Raw genomic sequence first — 25,487 nt, forward strand, 5'->3', positions numbered from 1 at the left:
TCTCAGTGCCACCAGGTCCTCAACTCCTGCCATGGACCTTTTCCTGCAAGGAGGCTTTCATCGTGGATTTCCCTCTGGAATGGGGAACACCTCCCCTACTTGTTTCTCCCTGCACACTGCTGCCCTCATCTACCTCCATCAGCAGTATGGGGGAGACGCCCAGATGCCACTGGAGAGCACTGATAGCTGCCCTGCTCTGCTACCACAGGAAAAGTCCTGGGGCAGGGCACGATAGGGCACGCTCAAGGAGCCCTGGGCATGGGGAGCATAGGTCACCAAGGACAGATCCAGGCCTGGTGGGAAGGCAGCCTGCTCTCATCCTGCTTTGTGTCACTGAAGGGTCTCCGTTTTCTTTTTCTTACTCCCTTCCCTTTCTGTACCTGATGCTCACACACTCAGTCACTTCTCGGCATGTCCAGAATGTGCTCTGGGTGGCCACAGATGCTGCACCTGCAGCTGTCCCTGTCCTGAGTCCTCAGATGCCAGGGTGATGGGGATGCCCAGCCTCTCTTAGGGTTTCCCCTGATATCCTCAGCTAAGGTCCTCTGAGTAGAGGCCAGCTGAGGGACACAGAAGCACAGGAGTACCTGTCCCAGCCTCTCACCACCCAGGCATACCTGGCCCCATCCCTGCCTCCTGTGTATCTATACACGTACACAGTATCCACACACTCCTCTTTCTTTCTACTTGACATCTTCTCCTGTCTAGGATGAAGTACAGGTATAGGTTGGTTCATGTATGAACCATAGTACTTAGCTCAGTCACACTTTTGGAAGGAAGCCACAGCATGGGCAGAGCAGTGCTGAGCCTCTGGGCTCTTCTCATTACAACTTTCCTCTGAATTCTGAAGGCCTCCCACACGGTCTGCTCGCCACCAGGTGATGGGGTTGCTTTATTCACTTTGGCTTTAAGGTGACACTTCACCATATTAAACAAGATGATGCCCTTGCTTTTGTAGTACTGTATTAGGGATTGAATATACCTAGGAGCTTCATACTGAGCTACATCTTCAGTTATTTAATTTTTTATTTTATTTTACTTTTCTTTTTCTTTTTTTCTTTTTTTCTTTTTTTTGTATTTTAGGACAGGGTCTACAGGATCTCACTACATAGATTGGACTCGTAGTGATTCTCCTGTTTTGAGCCTCCCAAGCACTGGGATTACAGGTGTGCACCACCACACTCAATCTCAATCGCTTTCTCAGTGCACCCTGTGGGCAGGGCCAGCACAGCACGCAGGGGATCAAACCCTGGCAGCTTCCTCTGTCTAAACAGGCGCTTTAGTCTGCTGAGCTATCAGGCCAGCCCTCTTGTTTTTTTTTTTTTTTTTTCATTTTGAGACAGGATCTTGCCAAGTTGCTAAGTTGCCCAGGCTGGACTTAAACTTTTGTTCCTCCTGCCTCAGCTTCCCAGAGTGCTGGGATTACAGATGTGTGCTACCATGCCTGGCTAGGTAGTGATTCTCTTTTGAAGATGTCATGTACAGCAAACTGCTACTGCTTCCGGCATGAAGCTCTGGCTACTATCACAGGTTGTTACTCCCAGAAGAGAGAGAGGGAGAGAGAGAGAGAGAGAGAGAGAGAGAGAGAGAGAGAGAGAGAGAGAGAGAGAGTCTTTTGAAGGCTTCAAGTAACAGGGAACTTCAGGGGCCCTGACAGCAGGTGACCCACCTCACCTGTCTTCCCAGCAGAGGTCAGTGAGAAGAGCCCAGGTCAGTTCCCCAGGCTTCAGGTCAAACCTGTCAAGCCTTTCACTCCAATACTTATCAATTCCACATTCAAGGTAATTTGGTTTTCCTCTAGGATGGAGAAGAGCTAGAAAATGAAAGGTGGATAGAAGAGAAGAGGAGGTGACTTTCCATAGGGTTAGCAGTGCTGTGTCCATCAGGAAAGGGGTCTGCGGCAGGCAGTGAGAGAGAAAGGCATAGGGTCTTTGCTCTAGAGGCTCTGTTCCTTTCAGGGTCCCTAGATACCAGGTCTCTGCAGTTCCTATATTCCTAGGCTGAGGGGCTGCCCAGTAGGCTGGAATACACAGTCAACTTCTCTACCCTCAGGCCCTCAGGGGTCCTGCCAGTCTGCCGAGGGGAGACTCCTTCCTAAGAGCAAGGCCACCATTGCTAGGCCTAGCTGTGACCCACACGGGCAGCCCATGAGGTGCTTGGTTCTCAGCTTTACCTGAGGTCTTATCCAGCACCTTGCTCCCATTGTAGGCCTGGGGTCTCCCCCAATTTTGTTTCCATGTTAGTTTGAGGCTCAGCTCTCTGGAGCCTCATTTAAGAGTGCTGGCTTCAGGAAATTTTAGTGCTAAAAACTGGGACATTCCTGAGAAAACCAGGATCATTGTCCTAGTGTCATTCTTTTCCAAAACTTTCTGCATCTCACAGGTGAGTCCCACATACACAGCCCTAATGGCTTCCCAGCTCTCACCTATTCCCCACCCCTAGCCCCATCCTTGGGGCTGAAGCCTCCTCCCTCCTTTGGTCCCACAAAGTCCTCTCCAGCCCAGCAAGTGATAGGTTCTGGTCCTACTATGAATGGCTGAATTGTTATGCTGGTCATCTAACATGGCTGAAGCCTTTAAAACAGCTTCCCAAGGACCACTTCCCCCTTCTTCCCCACCCCAGTCCTGTATACAGTGTCTTCTCACTTTCCTGCACACACAGGAGAGCCCCCAGTCAGCTCCTCAGGTGTCACTAAACCTGCCCCTCAAGCTCCACCGAGCAAAAATCCATAGAAGTCCTGGCTTTTTTAGTCGGAGGATCCCCCGTCTGCCTTCAATCCTTTCCGTGTCTTTAAAGTTTATAAAGGCTTCTTTTAGCTTTCCTATCTTTTTACTGCCACCAGAAAACCTAACAGGAACTAGGAGGCAATGTGGCCCCAGTCCACAGCTGAGCCATAAGAAAGACTCCAGCTTTAAATTGGGGGCCAGAAGGCTTTTCTCAGACAGATGAAGGAAAGCCAAATGAAATTTTGCTTTATAGCTGAGATCCAAGTGGCTATCCCAGGTCTCCCAAGCCCTTCCCCATCGTGTCCCCTCCTGAGGTTTCACACCCCAGTGTCACAGGTTCCACTCTCTTCATGTAAACATCTTAATTACATCTTTAATGCTCTCACATAGAGATACTGTGAGTTAAATTACAGCTTTTTGTGCATCCTAAATTACCCGCAGCCCTCCAGTTGCTCAAGTGCTAATATATTTATAGTATCTAGAGGAGGGAATAAATTGAGAACCTTCCCCACAGGGCCTCCTAAGCTGTCATCTGCCGACAGCCAACGGAAGATCCGTTTGTGCCAGCCTGTGTCCTCTCCAAGCAGGGCAAGACAGTGACGTGAGGCAGGGCATGGGGACATGTCTCTGTGCACTGCCATGAGTGCATGCATGCTTAGTGTAGAAGACTCACCCAACCCTTGAGGTCTGTCCTACTCAACAACCTTCCCAGATGCCACTGGCATGAGCTGCCACCCTCCAATGCTAAAGAGGCCAAGGGCAGAGATCCTCTTCTCCACTCTTGAGAAGCCCTTCCCATATAGATGGGGGAAGATGAAAACATGGGCTAGGCATCCTACGTGTTTTTCCCAAAGTGGACCCCCTCTCAAGTAGAAGGGACTACTCACCAGCCTACAGCCTAGGCCCTGCCCTCAGACCTTTCCTTGAGACCAGATTCCAGAGTCATCTCATAGAGCCCAGTGAAGAAATGTTGTGGATGATAGAACCTGGCTTTACTTCCCTCTTCCTTGTTACCCCTGATTATGGAAGTCAGAGGAAGTGGCCTATGTGATCCTCCACTACATGCACGGCATGGAGGTGGGCTTGGAGTGTAGAGCCAATGCAGAATTCTCCATCCTACCCCGTGCTGGGACAGGCATGCATCTGTCTGTGGACCCATTTGTATGGGAGTGTGAGGCCTCTCTGCAGGTCTCCAACCTGTATCCCTCCACATAATTTTTCCAATTCCTTTTCCCTCAGCTTCTATCCTTCTCTGGGCACAGCAAACAGCTGACTTCCAAGGATAGGTGGCTGGGAGACCCCATGGATGTTCTGTGATTTGCATGGACCTTGGGTATGAGCAGCCCTTCTCACTGGCATCTTGTCTACTGGGAAGTTTCAGCTCCATCTTGCGCATCTCAGGGCTTGTAACAGGTGCTATTCTACCCTGTTTCCATGACCTGGGTAGTGGCCTTTTACCATCCCTTTTGTTTTGCACCAGCCCTGCTTTTGCCTGGAATGCTCTCCCCCCACTCCAGAGGAAGCCCTAGATTCAAGAAACAATGTCTCCCCCTGGCAGAGGACAGCCACATCCCATATCCCTATTCCCCTCCCAGCCCATGTCTCTCTCCATTTCTTCCAATTTAGAGAAGCAGACCTTGGTGTGAGGGGTGTGGCCAGGAGGTAAGGAAGCCAGCTGTGGGCTCTGGATCTGCCTAGTATGGAGAATGCCCTCTGTGCTAGGGCTGTCAGGCAGAAGAGGTCAGTGGCCAGATGGCTGGCCTGGAGAGTCAGCAGGTGGGTCAGCAGAACAGCTGGGGCTGGCCAGCCTTTTCCTGTCTTGGCAGGTCAGGTCCTGAGAATAGGTCTTGACAATCAGGTAGTGGGCAGCTCTGTGGGCGCTGTAGCAGGTGTCTTTTACCAGAGGTTCAGGCCTGTCCTTGGGCCACTCACGCATGGATGGCATTGGCTACATCAGTAAACACCAGTCGGCTGGGCCTCTGCAGAGGTCCTTGGGAGGGGAGAGTGCTCTGCAAGGACACAGGCAGGGGCATCAGGGACCGTGACCATGGTCATGCACTCTCTGGCCCAGTCACTTCCAGTCTCATTTCCTGGAGCAACCTTTTGTTTGGCACCAGCTCTGCTTTTGCCTGGAATGCCCTCTCTGTAAACTCAGCCTAGAATTGAGACGTGCCTGGGCTGACTCTTCCCCCAAAAGCCATCCCTGCCTGCCCTGTCACCGTGGCAGCACTTTTTGTGGGCTCTCTGAAGAACTAATTATGCATGCATCTCCTTCTCCTAGCAGGGGATACCTTACCTCTGTGCCCCACCCCAACAGTGGGACAGGTATAGGGAGGTTCGTGAGAAATTGTCAGAGGACTACAGTCCAGCAGGCTGGGTGGACCAAGGTCCACAGTGTGATTTTCTGAATACCCAAGGATGCAATATGTCTTAACTTAGATAACACAAAACTGGCAGCAAAACCAAAAGGTCCTCTGACTCCTAGACTGAACTCATCTGAACCCAGAAAGATGCAAAGAGGCTTGATGGGGTAGGGGTGGTCCTGTCTCTGCATGATGTGCTGGTCCTGGGTGATCTGAGGGAATGGTGGTGAGTGATTAGACAGCCAGTGACTCTGGCAGGATGCTAACAGGGGGACCTATCCCTTTGGAATATAGGGGTGAGCTTGGCTGGGGTTTCCACTGGCCTGGGGTCTGACAGCGATTAGGAATCCACCAATCTAGTTGGAGATGTCACTGTTCAAGAGCCTGACCCTATCTGCAATCAACTTGGGACCATGGACCCTCAGGGAGCAGAGGAACCCAAGGTCCCAGCCCCCAACAATCTATGCTATTAGTCCTTTCTGGCTTTCCCATGTACTCCCACTAGTGTATGTGGGAATACACAGTACAGAAATAGGATTTTCATTAGAAGATGAGAAAACTAGGCTCAGAAATTCCAATGGGACATCTAAGATCAGCAGATGAGAGCTATTAGGACAGAGACAAGCCGCATCTCGGGGCTACCCTGGGCCTGGCCTTGTGGAGTGAGTCTGTGAATGGCCACAAAACAATTAATTCTACCACTTTCTGAACAAACCCAACAAGACCCAAATATCCAATGGCTGCCACCTGACCACCTCACAGGTGCTGGCAGGATTAAAGGAAAGGGTAATAGGTAAGGTACAGGAGACACAGGGCCCGCAGGCAGTGGGGTGGGGGGAGCCTGGTCAATGCCCACCTTGCTTTGCATGGCCTGCAAAGAGGCTGCATCTCGCCCATGCTCCAGCAGCTCCTGCTCCAGTTCATCTTGTTCCTCCGTGGGGTCAAAGTTGTACATAGGCATGAGCTGATGGCGTAGTTTCTCCAGCCTGGAGGTGGGAGCAGAGGATTTTTGGGGGCATGGCAGGCCCTTCCTCTCTTTCCTAATAGCCCTCCAAGCCCTGCCTACAAGCTAGTTGGGCCACAGACCCCAACCATGTTGAGGGGCCCAAGACTTCCCTTGGAATTCAATGACACACATTTTAGGGTCTACAGTCACAACCATAGTACCAGATAGGTGGCCTAGAAAGGAACAACTAGTGATTCTGTGCTTAGGTAGAGCCATGGGCTATGAGGTTGCTGGCTGTGAGACCCCTAGGGACAGCTTGAGGACAGTCTTGCCATAATCCACAGGTTCTGGGGGATGGGCTGGGGGAGGGGAGTCAGTGGCAGTCAATTCGGGGCAGTAAGGCAAGAATACCCAGGCAGCTATGTGAAGGTAATTCTCACCTTCCCTCTTCTTCTCCCCATCCCAATTTAAGGGTTACTTGGTTACCTACAATTTTAATTGTTATTAATCATCCTACCCTGTGGATGAGACCCTGGTGGGGGCTCTCACCCTTTTCTGAGGGGAAGTGGTCACCCTGATCCCTGAGTGAACAAAAGAGGTCCTGACTATCTGCCCAGGGAGAGGAGCCCATGTCCCTTGGTGCCCAGTCCAGCACCTCCCACTGACTGGAGTTTCAGGTGGCAGCTGGGAAATTACCTCTTCTTCTTCCTGATGTAGAAAACCTGCAAGAGAAGGAGCAGCATGAGATGGCGAGGAAAGGAGGCCTCAGCTAACCGGATAAGGCCGCAAAGATGCATGGCATTTTGAGGCTGATAGGTGAGAGACCATGGGTCCCACATCCTCAAGGATGTGACACAGACATCCTCAAGGATGTCAGGGACACAGACATCCCTTATTCATGCCTCTTTTTGAAGTCTTTAAGCGCTGTTAGTGCCCAGCCAGGGCTTGTGGAAACAGAGGTGGGGGCCAGACCTGCCTTTAGGAGCCTGGCCTGCAAGAATCATCTAGTGGGATGAGAGGGGGAGGGATGTTATTGTATTTGTGACTGTGTCTGGCCATTTAGCACCCAGCTGTGACTCCTCAGGGTCCAGGCCCAGAGCTACAAACAGGTAAAAGGCACAGCTGACTGGCTATGGCCACACTCTCGGAACAGAAGCTCTACATAAGGCTCTGGGAATGGTCTCATGGGAGGCTGACGACCCTCAGGGTCAGCAGCCCAGGCTAACTCCCTGGAACTCTGACACTAGAGGAACCTAAGAAGGCTCCTGTCCTGGCTGTCACTATATAGACATGAAGAGCTGGACAGTAAAAAAAAAATCTGAGTGGACCTGGAAGCTTTCTATCAAGCCCTGAGGAGAGGAAAGGTCAAGACTCAGACTACCGTGTGCAGGGTTTCCAAGCACCTCTGCCACCATCCGCTCTTCCCCAGATCAGCAGTTTCTGCTTATCAGAAGTGTTAATGCTTCTGCCTGGGAAAGCCACAGCCTGAGTCTGGCCCAAACCTTCTGTGCTCTTGGGAATCAGCTCCTCTTACATCCTGCCCTTGGCTGTTTGGAGCCCATGGATGTTTAGTTTAGTTCCCAGCCTAGCCCAGAGTTCCTTTTCCAGGACCCTAAAAGCTTAAAAAGAAAGTAACATTTTCCTTCCTTCCCCATTCTCTTTAGGGGTCCGTGTTTGGGGGTTTCCTTTGCTGTCCTGGGGGTAGAAACTAGAGGAGCTCTGGGCTCTTCTGAGCCAGGCCCTGCAGACCCCATACAGACTGCTCTCACTGCAGTACCCTGTGTCCTCTTTCCCTCATGTCTCTTCCCCAAGCCCCTGGCTCAGAAGTATCTACAGGAAAGGCTTCCCTCCCATCTCCACTCCTTTATCCTTTTGCTCTCGTGTCACAACTGCCAGCTCCCACCCCGCTTCCAGTCTGAAGCTTCCTCCCTGCTTCAGAAAGCCTCCCTCACTGGTCCTACCCACACCAAACTCTTTTTTCTCCTGTGTAAAACCTGAGCCTGGTACTAGCCTTCTTCTTGTGCCCGGGCTGGAGAAGGGTCCAGTTTAGGGCTGGCTCTCAGGCAGCACCTGAAAACTTCTAGTCCCCTTGCCCTGGAGCTGTCTCCTGTTCTCCACTGCTTTTGTCCTACAACCTCTCACTTCACCTTCGGTTGGAAGGCCATCCATCCTGAATGGCTGAATGTTCTCCTGGAATAAATGGAAGTGAATTTTTCCAAGATCCTAAGACAAAATATTTTACTGAGAGTAACAAGGGCAGATTCTAGTTATTTTGCCCCTGCGATTGGGGTGCCTTGGTCTACTTAACCTCCATGTGGATGCCAAGGGAAAACACTTGGCTTTCTGCCCCAAGAGACCTCTCAGCCCTGGCCTTGTTCAGCATGTGATACATCCTGGCCCTGCTTACCAGCCAGCAGTTGCTCCCTGGCAGCAGTCCGGGGCCTGCAGGGCCCATATGGTAACCCTAGTTTAACAGTAGCTCCAGCCAGGCCACGGGGAGATGATCTCAGCCCATTTGTCACAGCAACATGCTTCTGAGCCTAAGGCCAGCAACTCTAGCCTGCAAGAGGCAATGGGCAGAATACCACCACAGCCAGGTCATCGGGGGTGCGGGGGGAGCTCAGGTTCACTTCTATGTTCTCTAGTTTCAGTTGTACAATCTCTGGTAGTCCCTCAGTACACTGTGAGTACCTAGGTATCACTGTAGGGGTACAAATACAGCCCTCTCCCAAGTTCTGTTCTGACAGCTGCCTGAGTCTGCTCCTCTCAAGGCATGGAGGCCAGGCTTAGGGCAGATATCCAATCAACATCTGTCAAGTGCATACATGAATGAACACTGCCAACAGCCTACCATATGCACAGCATTCTCCTTGGACTCTATGTTCCACAATCCATCCCACCTACCTTTGGGCCCCTAGTTCTATTTTTTTTTTAAATTAATTTATTTATTTTGTGTGTGTGTGTGGCCAGCTCAGCCCACCAGGCGGCGGGGCTGGCTGGCATGTGGTGCTGGGGATTAGAACCGCGGTCGCTGTGCTTTTGCTTAGCTTAGCTTGTTCTAAGTAGATGCTTTAGACCACTGAGCCATCTCACCAGCCCTGGGCCCCTAGTTCTATTGCAACCTGCACACCCACTTTTCTCACTATCCTGCTTGCTGCTCATAGACCCTCCTGCTTCCCTCCACATTTTGCTATCAAGACTTTTCATCCAGGAACACCCTTCTCTCCAAATCTCTGTGGCCTTCATTGCCCAGCTTAAAATACCATGTAGTCTACAGAACCATTTCTGGTTCTTTCAAGAAGAATTGCCTCTCTGACAAATCTCAGGAAGTTGAGGAGGATAGATCGCATTAGAGCTAATGGACAATTGTCTTCTGATTGGATTTTCTACCAACCTAAACACTTACTACCCCTCTCCAAGGCAATATTTTCTGGGCCATCCCCAGCCCACTCCAGTTCTCACCATGGCCACAGCCAGGCCAATCACGGTGATGATTCCAAAGGACAGAAGCATGGTACCCACACCAGCTGCACCACTAGCTGTATCAGGGATTCTGGTGTCATTGAAGCTTGTGGCTTCTGAACTGAGGGTCTCAGAGGTGGGTCCATCAGTGGTAGACTCCAGGTCAGGCTCAGTGGTGGGTGGGCGGCTGTTAAACCAGTCCTGAGTAGATGAGATCTTGGAGTTCATGCCGATTCTAGATGCCTGTGGTCAGTCAACCTGCCCACTTACTTCTGACATCAGGAATGCTCCAGCCCCTGTGGTAGCCTCCTGGATAACAGGAGCTCTTGTCTCCCCAGGTGCTTAAAAAAGAAAAAAGAATAAAAACATGAATCTAAGGACAGGAACACGTGGCCATGAGATAAGCAATAGGTTCTGAATCCACTGGGGAAGTGAAGGCTTGAAGACAAGGTAAAAGGTAAGTTTGGGGACAACAGGACACATATGCACCGTACAGTTTCTACAAGTACAGTTTCTGTATGGATTTGGGAACATGAAAATGAAGCTCTACGGCCGGTGAGATAGCTCAGTGGACTAAGCGCCTGCTTAGGCAAGCGTAGGGACCAAGTTTCATTCCGGCACCACATGCCAAAGAGGCCCACCTCCTGGGTGCACTGAGTCAGTCACCCAGATGAGGTGTGGTGGTGCATGTCTGTAATCCCAGAGCTGGGGAGGCTAAAAACAGGAGGATCATTAGGAGTCTAAGCTTCACAATGAGACCCTGTAAGATGTTCATAGTGACCATACTCAGAAGATAGGAAAGGTACTGGGGTTAGCTGGAAGAAAAAGTCCCTCCTCTACATAATAACCTCTACCTCCTCTCATCCCTCCTTTCTCTACCTCTTCATTCCTTGTCCCCCATATCCTTCATCCTGCCTGGGTAAAAACTGTAGCCTTTTCTTTCCCTGAAGTCCCGTTCTGGCTCAGCCACTTAACTAGGGGATTCTAGGCTTCTCTCACTTGATATCTGTGTCTGTTTTCCTGAGTCTAAGGTGAGGGCATTAAGAATAACCCATAGCATTCATTATAGGGTTACTAAAATGTCAGAGTGAACAGGTCCCTAGAGAAGCCCTGCCCACAGTGAGCATGCAGTAAATGTTTCATTTTCTTCCCCTGGCCAATCCTGTTATAAAGCATGCTCAACAGGAGACCCCTGGCCAGTCTGCTATTTGGTCCAGTCTGTGCTTAGAATGGGGATGGAGACTGGTGGAGAAAGAACAGGAAACAGGAAGGAGAGACTAGGCCAGATCCTCTGGAAGGGCTTTTCTGCAGGCTTGGGAGGGGTCCTTGGACCCCCTTCCTTCGAAGGACAGCTGGGAACTTCCAGGGACAAAGAACAAGGCAAGGGCAGCATATCTTCAGAGGCAGGGATGGAGTGCCTAATTTGAATTGCCTTCTCATTTCCCTTCCTCTTCCAAGCAGAGGACAGATATGCTGAGCTCAGAGAGCTCCAGGAAAAGTGGGTAGAAGGGATCCCACCCACACTGCAGATGGGCAGGCCTAGAGAGAGGAGGGGTTCATAGCTCATGCCTGCACATGTGGCTCCCTATGCAACTAGCTTATGGATATACGTGGGTGCTTCCTTGTGCAGGTGCATGGGTGTGTGAGATATGCACACAACCATGATGGCCCTTAGGAAGTAACAAGGTTGGCAGAGGGACATGGGTAGTGTAGACCCATCCTTCTCAGCCCTCTCGCTCCAGCTAGGATAGATTAGGCGTCAGAGGTTCTTTTCTATCCCGGCCACTGACTGCAGGCATGACCTTGGGCTAGACCCTTAACATGCACAGAGGCTAGGTTTACTCCCCCAGTGGAAGAAGGACCCCTGTCGGCCACCTTCTGGGTCTGTCCCCTGGGCCAAAGGGAACGGAAGCAAAATGAGGTGGAAGGGGTCGGCACAGCGACCTTCGAGAACCCACAAGCCATTCTCCACCAGGTACCTCTATCTTCCCTGCCTCAAGCCCTCCCCTCCCTGCCTCAATCCCTCGCATGCTCGACTCCACTACCCTGCGATTCATCCATTCCAGCACAGAAGCGGCGACCTCAGCACTTACTTAATCCGCTCTGGGACTCCGAGCTCAGTGAGAGGCTAACGGTGGCAGAGAAGGGCGGGAGGCCAGGGCGGGACGGACACCCAGGTCCGGTGAAGGGGCGACAGGTCTGCCCTGCCTGTACAATCTGAGCCAGTGACCGAGCGCCGACAGCCGGCCTGGGTAGGTGGGCAGGATTAGGCCACAGCTGGGTGGGCCGGGCCGAGCGGCCTCTGGGGATCCCAGCCTGGCGCCCGGCCTCCGACCCTCTCCGCGCCCTGGCCTCCGATTGGGTAGCAGGCCTAGAGCCGGCTCTACATTGGCTCGCTCTCCCGTCATTCGGGTATGGCTCCGCCCCCAGCGGGAGTCTGGAGCCTGGAGCCGGGTCCCGGTTCTTTAAGACCATCCCTCAACCAGTCGCGGTCTGACTACAACGCGGGTTCCAGGCCAGCCACACTGGCACTTGGACAGGCCGCTCCTACCCCAGAAAACAACCAACCTCACAGAGGTAGAAAGGAGGCTCGGGAGAGGACTGGACTGGGAGTCCTTTTGGGCTGTACGACTGTGACCTTGAGCAAGCTGCTTCCCTTCCCTGTATCTCGGCCTCCTGCTTCTTGGGGGGTGTGGGGTGAGGGCTCTTGGTAAGTGATTCCAACCCTGGGTCAGAAATGGGGTTCGGAGGGCGCGCGATGGAAGGATTATACTGGTAGCATCATTTGGCAGCTGGACCAGGCGAACTACCTTGCATCCATCACAGTTACTCCATTTGCAGCACTGTGTGTGTGTGTGTGTGTGTGTGTGTGTGTGTGTGTGTGTGTGTGTGTGTGTTTGGCGCTGGGGAGGGAGCCAGCACACACCCTCTTAAGGGCAGGTCTTAAAGGAACTTATGGAGATCGTGGAGTAGCTAGGTATAAATGCATATGCTTGCGGCTCTTCAGGTTTAAAACCACGTTTTAAACAGTCATTTAGGTAACTGATGATTTATCAGTAGATTTTGTCAGGAGGTGACAAAATACTTGCTTGACACTGCTATGAATGTTTTTGAAGAGAACACACACATCCGGGCACTTGGACAAAGCTGTGCGACGAATGGCCAACAGAATCAGAATTCAAACCCTTGTCGGGTTTGAGGTGCCGGCTCCAAACCCTAGGCGCTAGCGAGGTAGAGAGCTGGTCTCGGGTAGGGTCCACGCCTGCTCTGGTCCCCTCCTGGGGGACTGCATTGTGCCACGCCCCTACAGCGGGCCCTGCCTCCAGGACTGGACCCCGCCCTCAAGCTGTGCCGGCCACGCCTCCAGCCATCGGGCTCCGCCCCCATACCGGGGCGTCTAAGTGCCACGCCTCGGTCCCCGCCTACTATTTGGACTGTTTCCGCACGCCTCCCATCCTTGGTTCCTGAGCTCTTGCTCTGGGCAGTAATTTATACCTACGGTGAGCTTAAGAAAGACCCCTCTAGGGACCACTGCAGTTCCTGTCTCTGGAGCTGCTTTTGGCGGTAGAGTTCAGAACCTTTTCTCACACTCCAGAGGGGTATTCCTGGAGGGACTTAGCGCGTTAGGAACTCAGGAGCCGGGCGACAAGGGCCTGCCCGAGCTCTTTCTCGACTGCGCCGACCCGGAAGCGTTGAGTCTGAGGAACATTGCGGGCCGCGTGCTTCCGGGAGCCGAAACTCGCTTGGTCTCTCCGGCCGGTGGGTGGGCAGCACAGCCCCTGAGGCCGGTAGGCATTAGAGAGGGGGTTTGCGATGGGCGCGCAGTGGACTGCAACCTCTCTGAGACATGGCCAGCCCTCCGTCGTGGTACGGATGGGGAAACAGGCTCAGAGAGAGGCAAGTTCCTCTGGGTCTTTGATAACATCCGTGCGGCGCTGGGAAGGAGGATGCAACCCTGGCTTCGGGGTTGGTTCTTCCCGGGGCACTGCACAGGTGGGCAGAGTCGCTTCTGGCGTCCAGCAGACTCCTGTCCTTTTCCTTGCTGGGATCATCCTGGCTGGATGAAGCTGAGCCTGTTGCGCCCCCAGCTGGAGCTAGTTTGTATCTGAGAATGTGACAATTAGCAGTGCTTGGTAAATGCTAGGTTGGACCATAGTCTTTCTGGAAGTAGAGTGAACAACTGGTTTTAAACCTTCAGTTAAGCGTATTTGTGACAACTTAGATATAACATTTAAAATGTTTAAATTGGAAATTTATGCCGACGTCTGGGATTATGAGTTAAATTAGGAGAGCTTCAGCATCCAAATAACAGTACATACAAAGTGGCATAAACAAAGCTCCCAAGCAAGACAGTCTCTTACCACAGGTGATACTAGAGCCTGTAACACCTTGCTGTATGATGCGCTGGCTCCCAGAGCCTAGACATGCCTTGATCAGTGCATCCCTCACCATGGGGTTGGTATTGTTATTTCCCTCATTGTAAGGATGAAGAAAATAAAAATCAGAAATCATAACTTTCAGGGACTGGCAAAATAGCTCAGCAGACTAAGCTCCTGCTTAGGCAAGCTTAGGCAAGCGCAGGGACCGAGGTTCAATCCCCAACATCACGTGCTGCACCAGCCCTGCGGGGGGGGGGGGGGCAGAGCTGGTCACAGAGTCCGGGGTGGTTGTAGTGATCTATGCCTGTAATCCCAGCGCTGGGGAGGCTGAAAACAGGAGGATCACTGAGTCTGAGCTGCATAGTGAGACCCTTAACAAACAAATACATTAAAAAAGAAACAATGACTTTCTCAAGGTCCTATGCACTGGAGCCAAAAATAAATCTTTTTTTTTTTTAATTTTATTATGTGTGTGTGTGTGTCTGTGTGGCCAGCTCAGCCCACCAGGGGACTGTGGTGCTGGGGGATTGAACCATGGTCCCTGTGCTTTTTTGCTAAGCTTGTTCTAAGTAGGTGCTTTAGACCACTGAGCCATCTCACCAGCCCCAATATATCTGTTCTGTCCTTAAACATATGTCCTCTCTCACCACCAGTCTGTTTATTAGCAGAGACTGAGCTACAGAGACCAAGCCTACTTCTGCCAAAAATGTGAAGAAAACAAGTGGCCAATATAAGAAAAATGAAGTAGCTGGATGAAGGTCTAAATGAAGTCAAGAAGGTGACAAGCAAGCATGTCCTTTCTTTGACAACTCCTTCTTCTCTCCCTCCCTTTAGGGTGACAACCACTTTGAAGACCAAAACCATTTAGGAACCAAACCCAGAGCATGTGATTTCTCATGTCCATCCATCCAGGCCTGAGACCATTTCCTGGACTACCTCAGTGGCTGAGGAAGACAGGAGCCCATTGCACTTGAGCATTTTCCAAAGACATGGGGCCTTGGGCCCGAATGCTGTGGACCCTTCTATCTGGCCTGAGAGGGAGGAGAGGAGGCATCCAGGGCTGGGCCTTTGGCTTATGGCCACCCTATCTACCTCAGCCCAGGCTGTTAAGTCCCACAGAGTTGGTCAGCCACTGGACAAGAGTCTTTGAAAAGAGAGGCATCCCAGAGGCCCGAGAATCCAGTGAATATATCGTGGCTCATGTCCTTGGAGCCAAAACAGTTAAGTGCAATGTTATGGGAAATGGGAGGACACTGGGGAAGAGACATCTAGAATTTGCCTCATTAAGAGTATTTAGCTGAGGGCCAGCCAGATAGCTCAGCAGATTAAAGCACCTGCTTAGGCAGATGCAGGGACCAAGGTTTGATCCCCTCGTGCCATGCTAGCTATGCCCCTGGGGCATGCTGAGATGGTAATTGAGACTGGGAGTGGTGTGCCCCTGTAATCCTAGCGCTTGGGAGGCTGGAAACAGGAGGATCACTACAAGCCTGATCTGTGTAGTGAGACCCTGTAGACCATATACTAAATATCTTTTAAAAAAAGAGTGCTTAGCTGAGATAGATGGAATTTCTTTTTTTGTTTTTATTTATTTTTGTTATTGTTTTTTTGCGGGGGAGGGATTTCTTTTTTTGAAGGAATGTGTTAGGTAGGTACTTATTAGGTCTGCCAAAAAAAGTTGCAATGTGCTATATAGTAGGAATTAAGAGATGATTGAAGTGGCCAGTGCTGGGCTCATGGGGATTTTCCACATAAGAAACCTTGGGTCGGGGCCCTTGACCAGGGGAAACAACCATTCACATTCTTTCTTGGGATAGTTTCAGAGCTTGCAGCCAGTACTTTGGACCCAACCCTTGACTCCTCAACAATTGCAGTGTGTTCAGGAGCTATGTAGCTGCCGATTGCAGAGGTGAGCCCCCATGGGTCAACCCTGAGGGCCCTGTGTGGGGAGCACAGCTTCTCTCATCCCCATCAAGTTCATGGCCAGGGAGGACGTAAGTGTCTAAGGACTAGGGATGTATTGGGATACGGGATTAGCAAGAGGAGGACCAAGGTGTAAAGGAAAAAGAGAGTGAGGACAAGCCTAGGCAGGCTGTCCCAGAACACAGACATGGCCTTGCATGACAGCCTTGACCCCCAGGCTTGGTCCTGGCTTACGCACTGATACCACCTGGCTTCCCTCTCTGCAGGATGCCTGTGCAGTACATTCTTGGGGAATGGGACTTTCAAGGGCTGAGTCTGAAGATGGCACCCCCAGTATTCATTCCTCGACCTGAGACAGAGGTGAGTGTGCCACCAGGACAAGGATGAGATGGAATTCAGGGTACCTGTCTTTTCCTAGACTTCCTCCAGGGGGTGCTAGGGCCTAATGATTGCCATTCTCAGAGGCTGTGTCCTTCGTACCTAGGTCTCCTTGCTAGCTGGATTGGCTGGAGTCAAGAATACAGAGGACTCTTGTTGGCTCTATTGACTGTTCTTGTGTCTCAAGCCATCACCCAAGTTCTCTGGACTGACAGAGTATACCCCAAATAGAGATGTCCAAATATACAGCCTTTTTTTTTGGTCTTTTTGAAACAAAATCTTACTATGTAGTTCAGGCTGGCCATAAACTCACTTTGTAGCCCAGGCTGGTCTCAGATTCACAACGATCCTCCTTCCTCAGCCTCCCAAGTGCGGGGATGACAGGCATGTTCCACCGCGCCTGGCATGCTGCCTACGTTTATAGTTGCCCTAGGAGCTACTGTATAGGCCCATGGCCCTCCCAACCCATGAGGAACTAATACCCTCCAACAGCTTCTTAAAAGTTGTACAGGAGAAGCAGAGAGCACTGTAGCTAGATTCCTGGATGCCTCATATGAGCTATGGGACTGTAGGCAGGTCATTGCCCCTCCTGGGCCCAGATGACGAACAGGTTGGATGGTCAGACCAGGGAATCTGTGATTTGAGGTTCTCTTAGTCCACTGTCTGACATACTTATTATATACAGCTGTCCCTCAAATTGAATAAATAGACATGTGTGACCCAAACATGCTACCCCTTAGTGAGGCAGCTTGATCCTGGGAGAGCTGCTTTCTATGGGCTGCGGTCTCCTATCTTACTTTGTAGATGGCAGAGCTGACCAAAGAGAGCAGACCAGGGCTTGTAGGCAAGTCAGAGGGCACCAGGATCTGTGAAGCATTGTTTCTAGAAAGATACCCAAGGACACTAAAATTCCTAAGCAGGGTCATGACCCTTCCACCTGCCCTATATAGGGATCCAGACCTTCTCCTGCACCTCTGGCCTCTGTCCCCCAGCCAAGAAACCCTCTGACTCCTCTCACCACCATATCATGTGGTTAGGAGACTGGATCTTTACCTCACAACCAGTGTTAGGGAAGGGACTATAGGAAATGTGAGACCTTGATGAGGGCTATCAGGGAAAATGTGGGCATAGCACTTAGACTCTCCAGCTCCTCACATGGGGTTGTCTCATGTAGGGTAGGCATCCAGAGCAGGATGTGATCTGCCATTTACAGGCTTTTGGGAGACCATCTTGTAGCCACACACACACACATCCATATACATGGCTTTTAATCAGGAGGCAACTTGCCAATTTCTGAGGCTGCCAAGGGTCAGAGCATGGGGCGGGGGGCAGCTCTCATAGTGACCTTTGAATCACTGCAGAGGTGACCTGGAACCAGCCATGTGTTCTGGGTTTCTTAGCATTGTGTGTAAGCTTCAGTTTCCATGTGCCCACCCTCCCTTCAGTGGGTGTGGGCCAGGAAAGTAGCTTTGCTGCAAGAGATGGGGACGGGGGATGCTGTGGTTGGGAGGCAGCCCCTACCTGACTGTACAGAGAATTCTGAGAACTTACCAGGTTTGCCCCAGCATAAGCCACAGTGGGGCGGGGGTGATTTACCAAGAACTCAAGAGGATGTGGCCCAGGGCAGGGAGTGGGGAGAAGGCTGCACGGGAGGGAGTATAGTGACTGTTCTCTCCATCACTGAGGGAAGTTTCTGATGATGGGTACAAAGTCACAAGTAGCTTGTGGCTTGGTAAGTTGGGGTTTCCCTGGGGGTACTAGGTGGCTGAGTCTTCCACAAGACAGTGTGTACAGTAGGAAACCCAAGTGTGGGATGTGAGCCATCTGGCCTGGCCTAGTGTGGTGAGGTTGTGTGGGGACAGGGAGATTCAATGCTTTGTCTAGGTTGTCTTTGGGAGAGGTAGTGGGACCTTCTAGGATCCAAGTAGAGGGTGTGTATGGCACTCAGGTTCTGTTGAGACTGTTGGTCACCCTCTTAGGGGGCTGTGGAGTCCATGTTGGGGCTGTGGACAGTAGCTGCCTACTCCCTCCTCATGCCCATGTACCCTTGGCCCTCCATCCATTCTTCTAAATTTTTCCCATATTCACCTGGAAGAGATGCTCAGGGTCTATGACATGCTTAGCTTTCAGTTTTCCCCAAATAGCCCCAGCTTCAGGGCGAGGGAGTTTAGTATTTGGGAAGAGGGCCTCTCTAGACCCCCTGAGAGTGGTCACCACTGCCCCACGATGGTCCCCTAACCAAGATGAACCTCCTGTGATCTGGAGTAGGAGGGAGAGCAAGGGGTCATGGAGGAGGGGAGCTCAGCCCTCCAGTCTTATCCCTGCCCTGGATGGCTGTTCACATGGGTGCTGTGTGTCTGAGGCCAGGGAGATCTCTGAAAGGTGACTGGCTAGTGTAGGTCATCCTCTAGCTAGAGCGGGCAGTCTGTAACCAAGAAACCACGAGGCTTACACCCCTGACAACTCTTACCCTACTGGCCTCTTGGCACATGCTTTACCACAGGCTCTCAACCACAGCTCTAGTCTGCACACTCTGGGCCACTCCCTGGCTCCTACCAACATCCAAAGGGTATCTTTCAGAAAGGGCCATGCTGCCCTTTTCCCTGTTCTTTGACTGGTTCCTCGGGGCCCCGTTCCAGTGTTGGTTGAAAGTATTTCAACCACTGCACAGCAGCCACCCTCCACCCTACCCCTACCCTGGGTTGACTTCTCTCCCTGCAGGGGACTGTCCCATACATACACAGTCCCTGCAGGCAGCAGGTGGTGGGTGAGACACAAAAACCTTTTGTATCCGAAGTGACGGTGTTTGTATCCTCCCACAGCCAAAGTCAGTCAGGCCTCACCTCCCACACACATGCCCCCTTTCCCCATGCTCTGTGTATGCCAAAAGACCCAGTGTATGCCACAAGATAGAGGACTTAGGTGGGACTGTGTCTCCATCTCATAGAGAGAATTCTGTCCTTTGGCTTAAAGGTCACTCTGGGGACCTCCCAAATTCATCTCTATGAGGAAGCTAAAGACAGACCAGCCCCTGGCTCACTACTTCTCCCACCATCCTGCCTTCCCTTCCTCCCATCCCTTTCCTTCCTTCCCCTTCCCTGCCAGGCAAGTGCTGTACTGCTGAGTTGTACCCACAGCTCTCAGACTTTGATTTTAAGTGCTGTGATCCATAGACCAGGCTCCAGGTGGGGCCTTGACCCTTGGGCCTTAGTTTCTTCATGAGCCATCTATTGTGAGGATCCAATAGATTAATACAAGGAAATCATCAGGAACTAGGGCAAGCACAGAGACAGTGGCCAGGAGCCATCTGTGAGCGTGAAACAGGAAAACATCTGGAAGGGGCTCTGCTGGGGTTTATTGTACACTAATTATGCAAAAGGTGTTGGACCAATACTTTGTGAACATGGCTTATCCCCCATGGAGAAGGTTGTGCTTAACTGGGCTGAGTTTTACAGATGGGGAAACTGAAGCATTAAAAGCCAGGGAGATCTGCCCATGGACCCAATTGACATGAAGTCAGCCTGACTTTGGCCAAGCCACTTTCTATAGTCATTCAGGCTAACTGGTTGGGTCTCTCTGCCAAGAACCCTGGCAGTCAGGTTGGAACCAGCTCTGATCCAGGCTCCTCTGCCTCACAGGAACTGGTGGAATGGGTACTAGAGGAGATGGCCCAGAGGCCCCATGTGATGGAAGCTCAAGATGGCCCACGTATTCTGGAGGTGGGCTGTGGATCGGGAGCCATCTCCCTCAGCCTGCTGACTCAGCTCCCCAAGGTAAGCTCCCTCTTTACTCCTCTGTTTTACCCTTCCCAAACTGTGACCTGCACTGCCCCCATGGACCCTTCCCCCACATCCTTCTGCTAGAAACACCTGAGGGAAGATGACCGGACGTGGAAGGTTAAGACTGTCCCAACTCAACATGGTCACAGCCTCTAGCTCTCATCCCCAGCTGTCTAGCTAGGCTCTGGCTATAGAGGGAAACAGTGTTGAGTGTTTCTTCTTGGTGGGAAATGTGACTTCCTCTGGTGGGACCTGCATCTCCCAGCACTCTGCCTCTCGTTTTTTGCTTTGGACAGAGCCAAGTCATTGCTGTGGATAAAGAGGAAGCCGCCATCAGCTTGACCTGTGAAAATGCTCAGAGGTAGGGAGGCCAGGAAGCCAGTGGATGCGTATCAGGGAATTGGACCTTGGAGATGAACTTCACCTTTATTCACTGTCAAACCCACCAGTGTCTGATATCTACTCCAAAGAAGGGAGATGTAATAATGGTGATCTGGCATTGGTCTAAGAAGGGTCACTAGCCCTTCTTGTCCTTGTAGACAAGGGTAGGGGTCTGTCCCCCTCATACTCACTCCCTCTTCCCCATGTCTCCAGGCTTCAGTTGCAAGACAGGATTTGGATCGTCCCCCTCGATGTGACCTCAGGTACCCTCCCCCACTTCCTTGGATTGAAAATCTTAGCTCAGGTGCTGCTGGGTAGACAAGGCACCTGCAGAGATGGGAGAGGGTTACCCAGTAGTCACATGTTCACAGGACTTCTCAGACCAGTCCTTGATGAGGTTGACAAGGTGTTGTCACTTCCTCAGCTGACATGACCAGGAAGGGACCAATCACAGGGTTTTTCTTACTTTCTTAACCCCCCATAACTAATGAGTTTTACTGCAGTTTACTTATTGACAAGAGATGAACTGGCTTAAAAGAAAGCCCATGGGACCAAAATACTTGTGTGCCCTCCCCACTCTTATCCAACCTAAGAAGATGTAGCCCAGAACTGCATGGACCAGTTTCAGCTTTCACGTGGTCCTCAAGTTTCCACCTCTGGTGCTGGCTGCGTCACATTGCTGTGGGGTCCCTATCCTCATGCGCTTCCTCCATGACATGTGATACAAGCAATATAGTACCTGGCACAGGGTGAGACCAAGAAATAGCTGCTAGGCATCAGCTGGCTGAGGCTGGGCCTGCCCTCCATGTGCTCTCAGACTATGTGACTGTAAGGCTGACTGTGGCAGTGCCAGTGAGTTAAAGAAGAAAGAGGCTTTTGCTTTCCTCAGACAACCATGGAGTTTACTGGAGGTGGCACTTGAAGTAAATATATATATATATATATATTTTATTTATTTATTTATTTATTTATTTATTTATTTATTTTTTAGGAACTGGGGATTGAACTCAGGCCCTTGAGCTTGCCAGGGAAGCGCTTATTCTACTAAGCCATCTCCCTGGTCCTGAAGTAAATATTGCTTATCAAGAAGGTTTGACTAGAAAGAGAGTAAGCGAGGACTTTTTCAGTGGAAGTCTTTTCAGAACATTCACATTCCTGGCCGGGGAGATAGCTCAGTGGAATAAGAGCTTACCCAGCAAGGTCCTGAGTTCGAACCTTGGTACCACAAAAAAAAAAAAAAGAATAAAAGGTGTGTGCTCAGTGCAAAAGGCCCTGGATGCACACTCCTGGTCATGCTACTAGCTAGGGACTCTGGACACTAATCTTTTTTTTTTTTTTGGAACCGAGGATTGAACTCAGACCCTTGTGCTTGCCAAGGAAGCACTTATTCCACTGAGCCATCTCCCCGGCCCCTAAGGACACTAATCTTTAAGTGTGGCTCTTCAGATCTGGTGACAGCCCCAGGATGTGGCTTAGGAAGAGAGACTACCCAGGGGACATGGTGGCAAGTAGAGCTACCACCCCTTTTTCCCCTCGATGAGCTAGTCATGCTGTGTGTCTCTTCTTTTGACCACAGAAGGGAGCTGGATGCATCTTTTGCCATGGGGCCCTATGGACTTGGTTGTCAGCAACCCTCCGTATATCTTCCATCAGGACATAGAGCAGCTGGCCCCAGAGATCTGCAGGTATTGAGTGGGGCAGGCCTGAGAAAGCCTAGCAGGATTGGACTGCCTGCCCTGGAGAACCATAGTGGTGGAGAGGGGTTGGGGGTGGGACTCAGCTGAGAGGGGCAGTGATGTTTAGAGGTACTCTACACTTTAGCGCCCACAGTCCTTGTTAGATTCAGCTTGTACCTCCCCACTTCACTTTGCTTGCCACTTGAGACTCCTCTCTGAGCCTTAGTTTCCTGCCTCTGAAGGAGAAGCAGTAGCGCTTTGCAGGGCCATGGGGAAGCCTCAGTGACCTGGACACCATGAGGGTTGATACGTGTTCAGTGGGTTGACAAGATGGGTGTGTCATTGTACAGAAGAGAGGTCCAGAGCACGAAGGTGCTTGTCTAAGGTCTGGGACGTAAGAGGAAAACTCAGACTAAAACCTTCCCACAGGCTTTGCACAAGTCATCCTGCTTTTACCTGGGCTCAGGACCAGAGGAGCCAAGGAGCCATTGAAGGGAGTGATAGTATGGGGTAGAGTGCCGGCTCCCCTCTTTCTGGGTTCTCATAGGTGGTCAGGATCAGCTCTAGACCTCCTAGACCAAAACTTGTTGTAAGCACCCCACTGAGGGAAACTTCCATATCATGGGACAGACTTTCATTGAGATTCAGCAACATACCCGGTATTATCTGATGGCATTACGGCCCATGCTTGTCTCTCAGTCTGGGGTCTGAGTTCCAGGGGACCCCCATCTTATGGAAGCCTTGACTGGATCTACTTTTCAGACATGTGCTACCCTACCTTGCACCTACCAGGGTGTCACCCTCATACCATTTACCTATTCAGCTATGAAGATCCAGTGGCCCTGGATGGTGGAGAGGAGGGCATGGACGTCATTACCAGCATCTTGACCCTGGCACCTCAGCTCCTGAAGCATTCTGGGTATGGATGGCTCTGTCCCCAGCTCTTCTGCTCCCTGTGTGTACTGGGCACACCCTGGCAGTTATTCTGCCTCTACCTCTCTCAACCTAGGCAACCCAAACTGTAAGTCCCAGCTCTGCCCAATTGAGCTGACCTGTTTTGTCCCCATGTAGAAGCATCTTCTTGGAAGTGGACCCAAGGCACCCTGAGCTTGTCAGCAGTTGGCTCCAAAGTCAGCCTGATTTGCACCTCAATCTTGTGGCCGTGCGCAGAGACTTCTGTGGGAAGTAAGGCCCTATCCACCCCCGGTTCTGTGGCCACGGTGATCCTTCCTCTTCCTACCAGTACACTATGCATGCCCCAAAGCCCTGGAATTCACCAGTTCTTGTTCTTGTTTCATCAGGCCCCGGTTCCTGCATGTGCAAAAGTCTGGGCCGTAGTGCAGCTGCCCTACAGAAACTTGGCCAGAGCTCTAGCCTGCCAGGGTGCCTGTCTGACCCTTCTAGGAGTGGTGGATGATGCTTTCTAGAACCCAGGTGCTTGCAGCACTCCCATGGTTCTGTGATTCTTCATGATGCACACTTCTGAGAGACTTGGAAGCAAGGCTGGAGGTGTCCTTTCTGGGGCAGCCAAGAACAGGGCACCCACAGTTTGGCTGACAAGCTGGGCAGAACCAAGTCCCCAGTCCAGATCCATCACACCACTGTGACTGAAGACACGTCACTCCTGTGCTTTGTGGTGGGATTGCTGTTCAGGTTCTGGGAAATGTGGATAGTGAAAACAGTATCAAAAGACTGACAAGTGGCAACCTAATTGTTTTGCTGTGCTTTGTAGGGCCCTGCCCCCAATCCCTGAACAGTGCAAGGGTGAGAGCTTCCTCTTGCTAGTTCTCTGTCTGGTAGAGGCAGGACATTCACTTGTGTCCTTGATACCATAGAGTCCTGTACCGAGAGCTCCCGCCTTGGATTGAGCAGTCCTCCACCAGCCAGTGCACTTGTACAGTTCCCTGGCTGGCCCCAGGCTTTGAGTGTGCTTCCAGGAAAGGATGGGGCTGGGAGTCTCAGCACACAATTCTGGAGTTTCCCACTCACAGTCACATAACCAAAAGCTTGAGCCAGCACAGCTGAGAAGGGCTTTTGTTTATCTTAATTTGTAGCTTTGATTGATAGATTGATTAGTTTTATGAGGCAGGGTCTCACTGTGGCTGGCTTTAAACTTACTATGGTGGGGCTGGGGATATGGCTCAGTAGAATAAGCGCTTGCCTGGCAAGTGCAGGGGCCTGAGTTCAATCCCCAGTTCCGCCAAAAAATAAAAATAAACATAAAAAAATAAAACGTTATAAAAAAATAAACTTACTATGGAGATGAGGCTGTCTTCATACTCAGTGATTCTCCTGCCTCAGGCTCCCAAGTGCTGGAGTTAGAGGAGTGTACCCGTATTCCTGTGCACTGTATATTTAAGCTAAACATCCCACCCAAGTTAACTCTTGGGTTTCAATTCACTCATCTCTTCCAGGTTGGAGCCAGGGGCAGGGAGAAGACAAGACAGTGAATACCAAGTTGTGACCTCGCTTTCAGCTCTAATCTCTACAGATTTGTGCCCAGCAATCATGCCCATAGCCTTAATGGGAAACCTCTAGGTTGGTGAGTGCTGGCATGAGGCATCAGGGTAACTCCTAAGGAGCATGGCAGGCCACCAGACCCTCCTCCCCACCTCCTGGTGCTTTCAGGGGCCTGACCTCAGTGCGGTAGCCAGAGGCAGTGTGTCTGCTGGGCAACAACATCTTCAGCTGGAGCCAGGACAGCTGCGTTGCAGCTGCTGAGGCACTACAGGCAGACCTTTTTCCTGTGAAGAAGCTTGTTCTTCTGAGTCCAGAGGCAATGCCAAGTGGCACCCTTGTTTACTTTTAGTCGACCAGGTGGAGGATACAGGCTGGTTGCCGTGTGTCTACTGTCCAGACAGTCTAGGGTTACCAAGAGAAGATGTGGCCTGTCTGAGGACCTTATCATTTCATGATAGCAAATGGCCAGGTGGAAAAAGAAGTTGGGTCTCTACCTTAGGAGCATTATATTGCTGGGGAGCACATTTGCCTTGGCAGAGGCCAGACTGCAGGTCCCAGAGCCCTAGTGTCTGGCATGTAGCACCCAAGAGAGTAATGATGGAGAACAGTGTCAGGGCAGCTGGGGTCAGTGGAACAGAAACCACCCCTTGGGACAGCTTTTTTCTCAGAAAAATATGGGGTTTGCTTCCACTGGGAATAAAGTCCAAGCCAAGCAGACTGGCAAGGCTGAGGCCTCAAGCCTGCCGCCACTGGCTTGATTAGGCCTTGGATATTGAGCTACAGTTTGGAACCACACCAGCCTGGGTTCAGGTCCTGGAGTCTCCCCAGCATCAGGAAGTAACCTTGGGTGGATGGAGGCTCTACTTCCCTGGACTTAAGTTTTCCTGCGGTACTTTCACTTGGAACACACCTTCCCCGCATTCTTTTGCCACCACTAGTCCAAACCCCACCCCATCCCACCCCAAGCTCCAACATGAGTGCTTCCTCCTCTGGAACACCTGCTCTGACCTCTCCATT

The 25,487-nt window shown here is 51.3% G+C and overlaps 2 protein-coding genes across 8 annotated transcripts in view; one reads left to right on the top strand and one right to left on the bottom strand.

The window, feature by feature from the left end:
- Positions 1-3,079: 3,079 nt before the first annotated feature.
- CUNH3orf18 (chromosome unknown C3orf18 homolog) overlaps positions 3,080-25,487 on the bottom strand; it is a 38,222-nt gene continuing 15,814 nt past the window's right edge. The window contains exons 1-5 of one of the 3 annotated variants that reach the window (XM_023706256.1): positions 12,997-13,061; positions 9,498-9,838; positions 6,732-6,757; positions 5,946-6,075; positions 3,080-4,735 (exon numbers count right to left, since the gene is read on the bottom strand). In XM_023706256.1, the coding sequence (XP_023562024.1) occupies positions 4,655-4,735; positions 5,946-6,075; positions 6,732-6,757; positions 9,498-9,725 (465 nt within the window). In that variant the 5' untranslated portion in view covers positions 9,726-9,838; positions 12,997-13,061 and the 3' untranslated portion in view covers positions 3,080-4,654. Of the gene's footprint in view, positions 4,736-5,945; positions 6,076-6,731; positions 6,758-9,497; positions 9,839-11,590; positions 11,819-12,996; positions 13,062-25,487 lie in introns of those variants that run through there. The other 2 variants (XM_004625135.2, XM_023706254.1) reach the window with 2 other exon arrangements.
- Positions 11,975-24,127, top strand: Hemk1 (HemK methyltransferase family member 1). 5 transcript variants are annotated; one of them, XM_023706230.1, is made up of 11 exons: positions 11,975-12,207; positions 14,711-15,096; positions 15,691-15,782; positions 16,063-16,156; positions 19,813-19,947; positions 20,250-20,314; positions 20,548-20,597; positions 21,911-22,019; positions 22,834-22,929; positions 23,082-23,195; positions 23,312-24,127. In XM_023706230.1, exons 2-11 carry the CDS (start codon positions 14,866-14,868, stop codon positions 23,346-23,348), a joined length of 1,023 nt encoding a protein of 340 aa, XP_023561998.1. In that variant the 5' UTR covers positions 11,975-12,207; positions 14,711-14,865; the 3' UTR covers positions 23,349-24,127. The 5 variants fall into 5 exon arrangements, with proteins under 5 accessions (XP_023561998.1, XP_023561996.1, XP_023562000.1 ...); XM_023706228.1 differs by lacking the exon at positions 11,975-12,207 and adding an exon at positions 12,916-12,997; XM_004625137.2 differs by lacking the exon at positions 11,975-12,207 and adding an exon at positions 13,199-13,285 and having other exon boundaries at positions 23,312-24,111.

The sequence above is a fragment of the Octodon degus genome, unplaced genomic scaffold (genome assembly GCF_000260255.1).
Source record: "Octodon degus isolate 3935 unplaced genomic scaffold, OctDeg1.0 scaffold00008, whole genome shotgun sequence".
Taxonomy (NCBI): Eukaryota; Metazoa; Chordata; class Mammalia; order Rodentia; family Octodontidae; genus Octodon; species Octodon degus.